Here is a 13492-nt window from a genome sequence, read left to right on the forward strand (position 1 = left end):
ACCTGGGGGGGGGCAGGAGGACCAGGAGTTCACGTGCACACAACTACAACCCCAGCACCTGGGGGGAAGCAGGAGGACCAGGAGTTCACGTGCACACAACTACAACCCCAGCACCTGGGGGGGGGGGGGGGCAGGAGGACCAGGAGTTCACGTGCACACAACTACAACCCCAGCACCTGGGGGGGGGCAGGAGGACCAGGAGTTCACGTGCACACAACTACAACCCCAGCACCTCGGGGGGGAGGCAGGAGGACCAGGAGTTCACGTGCAGACAACTACAACCCCAGCACTGGGTGGGGGGGACACACAGGAGGACCAGGAGTTCACGTGCACACAACTACAACCCCAGCACTGGGGGGGGGGGACACACAGGAGGACCAGGAGTTCACGTGCACACAACTACAACCCCAGCACTGGGGGGGGGGGGGGACACACAGGAGGACCAGGAGTTCACGTGCACACAACTACAACCCCAGCACTGGGGGGGGGGGACACAGGAGGACCAGGAGTTCACGTGCACACAACTACAACCCCAGCACCTGGGGGGGGAGGCAGGAGGACCAGGAGTTCACGTGCACACAACTACAACCCCAGCACTCGGGGGGGGGGGGACACAGGAGGACCAGGAGTTCACGTGCACACAACTACAACCCCAGCACCTGGGGGGGGGGGGCAGGAGGACCAGGAGTTCACGTGCACACAACTACAACCCCAGCACCTGGGGGGGGGGGGCAGGAGGACCAGGAGTTCAAAGCCAGCTGTGAATACACAGTGAGTGTGAGGCCAATGTGGACTCCATGAAACCCTATCTCAAAAAACAAATTGTTATAAATCTCATCCAGAAGCTAGAGATTTAGCACTTAAGAACACTGACTGTTTTTCCTTCTAGAGGACCCAGTTCTGATTCCCAACACTCACTTGGTGGCTAACAGCCATCTTTAACTCTTGTCCCAGGAGACCTAATGCCTTCCTCTGGCTTCCTAAGACACCAGGCACAACATGTGGTGTATGTACATATGTGCAGGCAAAAACTTGGTGTGGGAAGTCCTTCTGGATATGTGTTGTTTTTATTGGTTAATAAAGAAACTGTTTTAAACCAATAGCTTAACAGAATTTAGCCAGGCTGGAAGAGATATATAGGGAGAGAGTAGGTGGAGTCAGGGAGAAGCCATGTAGCCTCTCCCAGAGACAGATGTGCCAGAACCTTGCCCATAAGCCACAACCATGTGGTGATACACAGATTAATAGAAACGGGCTAGTTTAGGATATATAACAGTATTGCAAATAATATAGTTTCTGTGTGTTTATTGCGGGACCATGTGGGACAGAAACCCCTGCCAACAAAAACTCATATATATACAATAAAAATAATTTCTAAAAGTCCCATTTAAAAAACAGTTCTAATGTTCTGTGTGTGTTTACATACGTGTGCAGGTGTACATATGTGGAGGCCGTCAGGCGTCTATCACTATCCCCCATTCTCTCACTGATCCCAGAGATCACTGATTGGCTAGTCTGCTGGCTCATGAGCTCCTAGGATCCTGATGTATTTGCCTCCCTGAGCCTCCCAGTGCCTCCCAGGGCCTCCAAGTACCTCCCAGAGCTTTGAGTGCACAGAGTCATAAAAAAAGAGCCTGTTTTTTTCACATGGGCACTGGTGATTTGAACTCAGGTCTTTTGCAGAGCAAACATTTTACCAACTGAACCATCTCCCCAGCCTCCTACATACATTTTGTTTGTCTGCCTGTTCACTATTTTGAGACCTCTCATGTAGCCTAGGCTGGCCTTAAACTCGCTATGTAGATGAGGATGACTTTGATCTTCTCATCTTCCTGCCTCCACACCCATGTGCTAGGGTCACAGACATGTGTCACCATGCTCAATCTATGTAGCGCTGGAGAAGGAGTCCAGGACTTCATACACCTTAGGCAAGCACTCTGACAAGCTAGCTACATCTTCAATCCCTAGGTGATTTTTTAAAAGGCTCTTCAATCTATTTATACTAGGAATTTTCAACTTTAGCGGTGGTGGTGACAAATGCCTAGGACCCAAACATTTGGGAGGTGAATACAAGAGAACAATAATGAGCTCAGGCTAGCCCAGTGACATCACATGAAGCGGTCGCTAAAATTAACAGCCTGGTGCTTCACACCTGTGATTCAGCACATGGGCAGTGGAAGCATGGGGGTCTGGAGTTCAAGGTCATCCTTAGATATATACCAAGTTCAAGGTCAGCCTGGCCTATATAAGAAATAGCTAAAAAGCAAAAGAAAAGTTCTGTCAGCTAAGCCCTTTTTATCAGTTTCCAGAAGCAATGAAACAATACAAACTGAAGAGCCAGCAGTCAGCACAGAACAGTATACTGACAAGGAGGAAAAGACATGTAGAGTAATAGGGTAAACGATGCTTTGGGGTTTGTTTTTAAGCTGAGTTTAGTGGCATATCCTATTATGTTAATTCTAGTTCTCTGAAGGCTGAAACAGGAGGATCTTGAGTTTGAGGGTAGCCTGGGCTACAATAGCAAATTTAAGGGCAGCCTAGGTTACATAGCAAGACCCTGTCTCAAAAGAGCCAAACAAAAACAATTTTTTTTCTTTTTTTTCTTTTTTTTTTTTTTTTGCCAGGCATGTTTATACAGGCCTTTAATTCCAGAACCTGGGAGACAGGGGCCAGCCTGGCTTATATAGTGAATTCCAGTCTAGCCAGGGCTACATAATGAAACCTTTCTCAGAAGAAAAAAAAATTTTTAAGCCCAATGTTACAGGTTTGAATCTAAAAAAATGTTTTTTTAAACCCAATGTTACAGGTTTGAATCTAAATGCTCTCCATAAGCTCATGTGAACATTTGATTCCTATTTACAGAAGGAATTTTCACTCAAAAAAAATAGAGTTTGGGGGTCACAGCATATTTAAGCGGTGGGGCCTGGCTGGTAGACATAGGGGCTGGCCTTTGAAGGTTATTCCAGGACAGCTCTCTGCTGCCTGTCTGCAATCACATGACGACCTGCCTGCAGTCTCCTTACTGCAGGGTTAACAGGCCCAAGCATTGCAAACATGGCGCCAGCAGGTTTTGCCCTCTCCCCTCCCCCTCTCCCTGCTAACCGTTACAGTCCTAAGGCTAGCCCCCTTATTTGGCCACTTCCTTAAGCCTAACTAAAACTCCAAGGCCCAGCTGTTAAATTCATTACTTGGCCACACTGGCTAACCTGTCCAACTAGGACTTACCAACTCACCTGGCACAGACTTCCCTCTTCCTCCTTAAAATACACTCCTGCAGAGACACCTGACACCTGCTGTCTATCTTTGCCCGCCCCAGAGGCAGCCCCCCACCTCACCCCATCCTCTAGGCCAAAAAGTCTCCTCTGTGCTGAGAACCTGGTGTCTGGGTGTGTCTGCCCACTCTGAGACTCCTACAGTGATGACCTGTCACATTACATTCTGGTCCCATGGACAAAGCCATCCTGCCACTCCTCCCCCTCCAGGATGGACTAAAACCTCTCTGCAACCATGAACCAAAACAGAACTTTCTCATCACCGCCTGTTTCTGTCAGGCATTGTCACAACAATGAGAAGTGACGAAAACATGTACTACTTCTTGCTGCCTTTGATACTGTACATGTATTGCTAATGTTCACGTTTTATAGTATATAAACTCTTGTTCATAGCGTGCTGGAGTTCAAAGAAGGGAAATGTTGGTCCATGTGATAAACTATTCATGACAGTTCTGCCTCCCTGTGGGTTTCCAGGACCCCAGAATGCCCACTTTTCCCTTCTCTGTGCTCTCCTTCTGCCATGTCTTTTACCTCAACTCCACCCAGTGAGACCACACCCGTCCGTGAAGAACCCTCATATCCTAATATGCTTCCGGATGACTTCTTCTTTCTATTATTTACTTTTCTAAGTTATATTTGTAACATATCTTTCTCACTAAGTTATAGAGGGTGGAAGGTAAGGGCATACGACATAGTTGGTATTCAAAGTTAAAATAATGATTTAAGTTTTTACAAAAATACCTTGAATGGGTGTCACTTTACTACCCAGAAACACAGGAGCTTGCGAAGCTGGCAGAACTGATGTCCTCTCTCCCTCCTCCTCTCTCACAACATTCTCTTCCTTCTTCTCTCCTCCCTCTTGCTCCCTCTCCAAAAATCCCTCTCCCTTGCTCTGGGAGATTATTACAAATATCAGTTAATATAGGTTCAGCTATTTTCTCCAACTTACTGATGTCGAAACTAGAGTTCCACAAAATGGTGTTAACTGTCCCAAACCTGACAGCAAACAAACACCTGTCTACCTCAGAGCTCGGAGATCTGCTACACAATTCTAACTACCAGAACTCACCCCACAGCAATGTCTAATACACGGTGACGCCAGTGACAGCTCCTTTAAACTTAGTGATAATAGATTGCCTGGTTTCAGTCACCCTAAAGCTCAGCGAGATCAAATGTGACATTTATCACTACAACAGAGACACAGAGCACCGCGGCAGACACAGAGCACCACAGCAGAGACATGGAGCATCACAGCAGAGACACAGATCACAACAGCAGAGACACGGAGCACCTCAGCAGAGACATGGAGCACCGCAGCAGAGACATGGAAGACTAGAGCAGAGACACAGATCACCACAGCAGAGACATGGAGCACCGCAGCAGACACAGAGCACCACAGCAGAGACACGGAGCACTGCAGCAGACACAGAGCACCACAGCAGAGATGGAGCACCGCAGCAGAGACATGGAGCACCGCAGTAGACACAGAGCACCACAGCAGACATGGAGCACCGCAGCAGAAACATTGAGCACCTCAGCAGAGACATGGAGCACCGCAGCAGACACATGGAGGACCACAGCAGACACAGAGCACTGCAGCAGAGATATGGAGCACCACAGCAGAGACACGGAGCTCCACAGCAGAGACACGGAGCACCACAGCAGAGACACGGAGCACCGCAGCAGAGACACGGAGCACCACAGCAGAGACACGGAGCACCGCAGCAGAGACACGGAGCACCGCAGCAGACACGGAGCACCGCAGCAGAGACACAGAGCACCGCAGCAGAGACACGGAACACCGCAGCAGACATGGAGCACCGCAGCAGAGATGGAGCACTGCAGCAGAGACACGGAGCACCGCAGCAGAGACACGGAACACCGCAGCAGAGACACGGAGCACCGCAGCAGAGATGGAGCACCGCAGCAGAGACACGGAGCACCGCAGCAGAGACACGGAACACCGCAGCAGAGACACGGAGCACCGCAGCAGAGACACGGAACACCGCAGCAGAGACACGGAGCACCGCAGCAGAGACGGAGCACCGGAGCACCGCAGCAGAGACACAGAGCACTGCAGCAGAGACACGGAACACCGCAGCAGAGACACGGAGCACCGCAGCAGAGACACGGAACACCGCAGCAGAGACACGGAGCACCGCAGCAGAGACACGGAGCACCGCAACAGAGACACGGAGCACCGCAACAGAGACATGGAACACCGCAGCAGAGACATGGAACACTAGAGCACAGACACAGATCACCACAACAGAGACACGGAGTACCGCAGCAGACACAGAGCACCACAGCAGAGACGGAGCACCGCAGCAGAGACAGAGCACCGTAACAGAGACACGGAGCACCACAGCAGAGACACAGAGCACCACGGCAGAGACATGGAGCACCGCAGCAGAGACACGGAGCACCGCAACAGGACATGGAACACTGCGGCAGAGACACGGAACACTACAGCAGAGACACGGAAAACTACAATAGAGACACAGAGCACTCACTTGCACAGTTCGCCTCCTGCCACGTGGTACTGAAAAACTCAGAGACCGTCATGACTATTTGCATTCTGTCTGCCATCAGGAGACTTCTGGCACAGTTCGGGCTCTCTGAGGAATTCTGGAACAATGACAAAGGAAAAACGGGAAGAAATAATCTGAGGATTTAGACTTTCCAACAATCCCAAAAGTCATAAAACAATTAAAATACATATTATAAACCATTTAAGATCTTGCCTGATAGGACCTGATGATAACAGCAGTAATAATAAAAATGGCAGGAAGGCAAGTTTCTCTCTAACATTTATTTTTGCCGGGCCCATGTGGAAAGGAAGAATTGCCTGTGTAACTGCGGAGCCGTCGCCCCAGTCCCCTTTGCTTCTTGGATACTTGTTTCTGTGATCGAGCTCAACTTCTTCACTCCAGCTTGCAACTGTGTCACAATCTCTTACTTCGCGCAGGAAAAATTCCAGAATGTGAAAGACGAAATGTAGCAATTGTTGTCTCTGGATGATGGAGCATGACAAATTTGACTTTCACTTTTGTTTCTCTCCAACTGCCTAAGTTTTTTCTACAGTACATGATTTTTTAAATCTGTGAGCAAATGTTCACAAATCCTTTGGCTTTGCCTTTTGGGAAATTTTTTGGTCCAAAGGCTAGTATTCTGCATGAAAATCCAGTAATTCACCCATATAACAACCGAGAGTTTGTACTCGAATAGAAAAGCATGTCTTCCAAGGACAATTTATCACGAAAGAAACTCATGCTGTGCAGATAATTAACCCGGGACCCTGATGTCTTGAACGCCAACTATTTCTTGTCTCTGTTCCTCACATGGGGCAGAGTGCTGGCCCTTCTCCTTTCAAAGCCACTTGACTCCCACGGTTTACAGGCACCACAAGAGTGCTGGCCGTCTGGGGACAGGGGAGTGTCAGAGAAAGCTGTCACACTGTGCTTCAAGAATCTGCCTGTAAACACAGATGGGTGAAAGAGACCAAGTGGGAAGACCAGGAAAAGAACTAGCCAGTCATCGCAGCAATGGGACTATCACTGCGATTCATTTGGGAAGCTCATCCTCCGTGTGTAGCACCTCACTAAGATGCACCTAAGAGAGCGCTTGCTTTTATTTGTTATCTTTATTTTTTAACATTTATTTATTATGCGTTTTGTGTGTGTGTGTAGGCCAGAGGACATCTTACAACATCAGTTCTCTCCGGCCACTGTGTAGGTCCCCAGGATCGCCCTTACCTACTAAGCCATCTCAAGGTTCCTTTCTTGGAACTGTTTCAGAGAAATAACAACAAATATAATGTATTCATTCTTGTTTTTGTTTTGTTGTGCATATGTGAGTTGTGTGTGTGTGTGTGTTACATGTGCAGTTGCTTGCACACAGATAGATGCTGACAGAGGCCAGAGGCCATCAGGCATCCTGCTCTCCCTCCTTCTGCCTTACTCCCTTGAGACAGGCTCTCTCACCAGCCCTGGAACTAGGCTTAGGCTGGTGGACAGTAGCCACCAGGCGCCAGCAGTTTGCCTGTCTTTACTCCCCATGTCACTGGGTTACAGGTGCATGCAGTCACACCTGCCTTTTTGCATGCGTGCTGAGGAATCAAACTAGCGCCTTTGTGCTTGTACAACAAGCAGTCTTACCCGCTAAGCCATCTGTCCAGCTCTTCTGTATTCTTTCATTATTTGTGTGGTCCTGGGGAACCACACATGTGCTTGGCCAGCACTCAAAGCTCGAGCTACATTTTCAACCTTTCAATCTCTCTTTTTTCCTTTTGAGACAAGATCTTGCTATGCCACCCCAGACTAACCTCTTGGCCCAACCTCCCCAGTCCTGGTATTACAAGTAGACACCACTCTATCTGTCTCCTTTATTGATTCTTCACTGGCATTCGGCAGGGACTGGTATGAGATGGTGGTCCTGGGCAGTTGATCTAACTCCTCTGGAGCTCAATTTCACAAGCAAGGGTCCTACACGTCCTATGTTAAATGAAATACATATATTCTTCAAGGAGCACAATGCCTGGTACACAGAATCTGGTAAGTGGCGTTTCACCTGGCTCCCGTGGTGCCAATCCCAAGTGCTCTCAGGAGCGTCTGTTTGATGAGGTGCAAGCGTGTAAGGTGCATCTTCACTTGCAGCTGAGGCTCCTAAAAATCACTACGGATGTGTGGGATGGCTTCGTGGATAAAGGCAGCTGCCATCAAGCCTAAGAGCCAGAGTTCAGTCCCTGGACCTTGTGGTGAAAAGAGAACTGATCCCCACAGTTGTCCTCTGCCCCCATACGTCCCATGGCATGGGCACCCACATATTTACATATATACATGACAGAAAGAAAGATTTATTTATTTATTTATTATGTATACAGTGTCTGCCTGTATGTCTGAAGAGGTCACCAGATCTCATTATAGATGATTGTGAATCACTATGTGGTTGCTGGGAATTGAACTCAGGACCTCTGGAAGAGTGGTCAGTGCTCTTATCTTCTGAGTCCCCTCCCTCTCAAGTCCTGATAGATGCAGTGTTTCTATGGCTGGAGAAACCAGGACTTGAACGGAGCCCCAGATTGGTGAAGAAAAGAGAACTCTAAAACGGAGTAAAATGATCAGAGGGCGAAGGTGCAGCTGACATTCAGTGTGCAGGCACTGTTCAGTAGAACGGGTACTCTCTGAACATGGCAGCACTATGGGTACACTGGGACAAGGTTGGGAAAGTCCTTATGACTCAGCCAAAAGAAAAACACTTTCTCAAGGCTGGAAAGAGGCTTAGCAATTGAGAGCACTGGCTGCTCTTCCAGAGGACCTGGGTTCGATTCCCAGCACCCACATGGTGGCTCACAACCTTCTGTCACTGCAGTTCTGGGAGATCTGGGGTCTTCATAGGCACCAGGCAGCTGCAGGTGGTGCATAGACTTACACACAGGCCAAACACCCACACACATAAAAGTGTCTAAAAATTTTCTTTTAGGAAAATACTTTTCCTTTTCCTTTTTTTCTTTTTCTTGACAGTAGAAAGTTCTTGAAGATTTTTGAAAAGGGTGATACAAAAGGCAGTCTGGGAACATACTTCCAGGTAATGATATCTAGAGAAGAATGTGGCAGGAAGACTGATTAGACACCTGTCCTAGTGGCAGTGTGAGGAAGAGCTGAAGGCAAAAGCGAGGGGGGAGAGGAAGCGACAGCGAGCCCAGAGATGATGCTGGTGTGGTTCTCAGGGTCCTGCAGCAGTACCCCACTCGCCCCTCACACCTCAGACAGGTAGTGCCAACTGAGAGCCTGCTTCTCCCATTGTGCGACCTTCCGTAGGGTACTTAACCTCTCGGAGGCTCAGTTTCTTAAAGCATGGATCTCCCTGCGAATACCTAGGTTTCCCATCTGGAAATCAATTTCTGCAGGACGGAAACTTCACGTGTGTTTGTATTCTCAACACACAGCATAATGGCCCAAACAAGTTGGTCCTTGATTTATACTTGAAAATATAAGTATCCTGATCTGTCATAACCAGAACCATCTGGAGGGAGCCCAGATACCAGGAATGCAGCCATCCACTCATCATGGCTGCCCCTGAGAAGTGGGAAGAAGGCATCGAAACACAAAGGGGGGACAGATTTTACTTCACAAAAATCTACAACCCCAGCTACATACCTTCCTTTACACCCATTCCCAATCTCTGCATTCCCTGAGATGTAGGTAACAATACCATCCTTCCTCACTACAGAATTAAAACCTACCAGCACAATCATACTAGTTTCAGACTCTAAAAGTCACAGCATTCCCTACAAAGCTCAGAGCCCCTAGTTCCTGACCAATGCAGACTTCTGGTCACAGGCTGCCTTGCCCAATTCCTTCTAGGCTTCACTACAACAAACTTTCCCGTTACAGAGTTCTTTAAACATACACGTTTCCTGATAGGTCACAAGGTTCGACTCCCAAACGACCCCCCAGAAACCTGCTAAATCCTGAGGTGCACCGCAGAAACCAGCCTTCTTAATATGCAGACTGGGGAAGGCTTTCCCACCTCTTGTGACCACTTCACTCCTTTTTCACATTAGGGTGGGGAGATCCAGAGTCCCACATTACTGGTAGAATCTGAGTGCCAGGTAGGTGAAGGAAGCGCCTGCAACCCTGGTCTGGAAATCTGCAGCTGGGCAGTGGGAAGTTCACTCTTGCATCTATTGGGTGATGGCCATAATCTAATTACTAGAACTCAGGATTGCCTGGTTTTTGGTTTTCTTTTTTCTTTTTTCTTTTTTTTTAACCTCCTAACTTCACAGCACTTCCATACACAAGAAAAACTTCTGCAGCCTCAAAGACCCAGGGCTAGCATCATGATTCAGGGGCACTGTGCCAACAACAGGTCTTGTTATTTAAGACAGAAAAGGCAACTGGAAATTATGAAGTTTGCAGGAAAACTGACGAAACTGAAAATTCAGATCTCAAGCGAGGCAACCAAGGCACAAAAAGACAAACGTCCCATGTTCTCTCTCAGATACATAGCCTGGCTTTTAATGTTGATATATGTGCACTAATGTGGAGTGGGTGTTGAGCAGGGGTCGGGGAATCAGAGAGGAGGCCACAGGAAGAGTTACAGAAAAGCTGAAGGGGGCGGGGAGCAGGCACTGGACCACAGGTGACAGAAGAGTACAAGGGGCAAGAGAGTGAGCGGTGGATATAAAGGGCGGGAGGGTGGGCCAACCATAATTACCTGGGGAAACGCCAACCTGCTATTCCGTAGGCTAATTTAAAAATAAACTCAGGGGTTGGGCTCAGTTAGTAGCTTGACAAGCATGGGCAAGGTGCGGGTTTGAGCCTCTGCACTGCATGAAACCGATCATAATGATCCATACCTGTAATCTCGGCACCTGGGAGGCGAAAGCAGGGGTCATCCTGGGTCACCCGGTAAGTTCAGGGTCAGTTGGGGGAGGCATGAAACTTCATCACAAATTAATTAATTAATTTAATTAAAATAGAATGAAAAGGCATCCTAAAGACAACTTACTGAATGAAACTGCTCCAAACCAAATATAATGCTGCTGAGGGCAGGGATTTTAAAGTCACAGAGAAAAAAGTGAACCTGAAAAGTACGGCATCTAAGCCTATTTCCACCGCCCTGAAAACCAGCTCTTTCCACAAAGACTGACTCTGGAATTTACTAAATGCAAATGAGCCCACTAAAAAAACAACAGATTCTGTGAAGTAACATCAGACTGGTTTAAAACAAGAGGAAGCAATAGGCAAATTTCTATTTAATCAAGTCAATTTCGATTTACAAAGCAACTAAAATCACATTTTCAGGAGACTACTGGGCCCCTCAGTAGAAAAGGAACTTTTCCACTTCCCAGTCCGGGGGTCATCCCTGGTTTTCCTTTACCAGGCAACCCTGTGACTCTCCCCTGGGCTGACAGTCTAATCCTTTCCTAGAGCATACAAAACATAGAGGCAAAAACCACATCTTCCTCTTTTTGTTTGCCTTCATTAAACCCTTCACAATACCTTCCAAGAGACCAGAAAAGCTCTCAACGAGAACAGACCGACCATGTCCTAAAATGTCAACCCCCACTGACCACGAGCTATTACTATGTGCCAGCTTTCTGTGGCTCCCCTTATCCCCACTTTACGGATGAGAAAACAAGCAGTGTGTCACTAACTTGTCCAGAGTACAAGCTAATAAACGGGGAACTGGACACCTCGCCAGCAGGCTCCAGACTGTCTTAATAAAAATTAATTCCCATACCTCAACATACAGCAACTGAGATTTTGGGGGGAGGGGTAGCATTTAATAGAGAATAAACTGATATTTTGAAAATATGATAATGGTCACACTACTAGAAACTGGTGGCTCTGGGTATGTCCGCTGCAATGCTCAAACTTCTAATGACTAACAGTTTGGAAAAGGTCGTTTCTTGAAACTACGAACTGAGATGGGGAAGGAGGGGGCTGAAAAATAAGATAAGGGTAGGAGTGTTGGACTCCCTGCCCCCAAGAAAGCCACTCATATCTAACTGCAAAACAGTCCCAAGAAGACATCCGCTGTCAGCATCGAGGGCAGTAGCACTCTAAATCCCAGGCCCCTAAAGCCACCCGCCTGCTTCTGATCCCCCAACTCCACAGACAGATCAATCCCTTTTCCTTACTTTCCCAGCCCCCAAGCCACCGGCGCCTGGGCTGCTCCTCTACCCACCCCGATGTTCCGATTGATGTTGTCCATCTTGCTGGTGACCTGTTGGAAGAGCGGGTAGCAGGTCTGGCAGAGGCGCACGGGCCGAGCGCTGCGCACCAGACACCCGGTCAGCTCGGCGCTGCTATTGGCGAAGTCCATCAGCAGCTCCCGGCACTCCGGCTCCAGCTCCGGCAGGTCGGGGGGCAGCAGCGACAGCGGTCCCAGACCGCCACCCTGCAGCAGAGACAGGGTCAAGTCCTGCACCTCCAGCAGCTGCTGCTCCGACAGGAGATCCGCAAAGCCCGGGTGGCGACTGCTGCCGAAAGGGAGCGCGCCCAGGGCGTACCTCCACCGCAGCAGCTGCAGCAGCAGCAGCGCCCGCAGACACTGCGATGGCCACCCGCTGCGTCGCTCGAGCACCGCAGCCCGAGCCATGCCCCGGCCGGCCAGCACCAGATCGCTCACCGGGTTCCTCAGACTGCAGCCGCTTCCGGCTTCGGCCGGCGCAGGCCCCGAGTGGGGTCACGAGGTGCGTGCGTCACGGCCCCGCCCACCTGCCGCCGGAAGGCGGGGGACATCAGCTGAGATGTGGGTTCTGCAGGTCATCTCGGGCCTCTCTCCAGTTCCCTCCGGACCCTGAAGTTCCCTGGGTTCTAGAAGCCTGAGGAGACTGTTCTGGTGGCTGGGCCCGCAGCCTCCTTCGGGGAGATGACTGTCAGAGAAACCCCGAAGGCAGGACGGTTAGGGCAGGTGTTTATTTGCAGTCGGTTAGCATGCTTTTCTTCATCCTCTCTAGAGAGTGGCTAACATCTTTTGGCAGTTACTGGTTTTGGAAATTGTGGCTTCCAGGCTTTAATTTTTTGAATTCTCAACTGTCTATCTGGACAGAACTTCCTGCATTGATGAATATAGTCCGCCTCTTAGTAGTAGGGCGACCAACTGGCCGCATGTGGCTGCTGAGCCCTTGAATTGTAGTTACTACGATTATAGAACTGATTTTTCAATTTCACTTAATTAAATGTAAATATCTGACTGGCGTCAGCTGTGCACGATGCGGATCTGGGTAGAAACCATCAAGTTTGCTTGGAACTGAAGGAATTTCGGGGTGCCTCGCTTTAGTGTTTGAAGTCCTGGGAAATCCTGGGCAAGCCGCTCAACCTGAGACCCTGTTTCATTTGATTGCATGCTTGGGGAGATTTTATGGACCGCTCTAGCAGTGCAGGGCTGCAAAAAGAATTTATGCTCGTGACCTCAAAGGCTTTTTTCTTTAAAGATAAGATCTCACTTAAGTAACTGTTACTGGCCCGTAAACCACTATGTAGACCTACTTGGCCTCAAACCCGCAGAGATCCACCTACCTCTTCCTCAGGAGTGCTGGGATTAAAAGCATGCACCACCATGCTGAGCTGGAAACCCATTTTCTAACAAGTGTCTGATGAACGGCTTTGGTAGAAGACTTCCTTCCCAGCCATTCTGTCACACAGCTTTCCAGGCTGAGATTATTGTTCTGTAAGTACTAATAATAACAACCACTGCACCAACCCCCA

The 13492-nt window shown here is 48.9% G+C and overlaps 1 protein-coding gene across 1 annotated transcript in view; it reads right to left on the reverse strand.

Annotated features, from left to right (window-relative positions):
• The window catches only part of Ostm1 (osteoclastogenesis associated transmembrane protein 1), a 30696-nt gene extending 18265 nt beyond the window's left edge, over nt 1-12431 (reverse strand). The window contains exons 1-2 of the mRNA XM_048425062.3: nt 11967-12431; nt 5786-5900 (exon numbers count right to left, since the gene is read on the reverse strand). Of these exons, the coding sequence (XP_048281019.3) occupies nt 5786-5900; nt 11967-12380 (529 nt within the window). The 5' untranslated portion in view covers nt 12381-12431. The remainder of the gene's footprint in view (nt 1-5785; nt 5901-11966) is intronic.
• Nucleotides 12432-13492: the final 1061 nt, after the last annotated feature.

Source organism: Myodes glareolus, chromosome 1 (assembly GCF_982192425.1).
Source record: "Myodes glareolus chromosome 1, mMyoGla1.1, whole genome shotgun sequence".
Classification (NCBI taxonomy): domain Eukaryota; kingdom Metazoa; phylum Chordata; class Mammalia; order Rodentia; family Cricetidae; genus Myodes; species Myodes glareolus.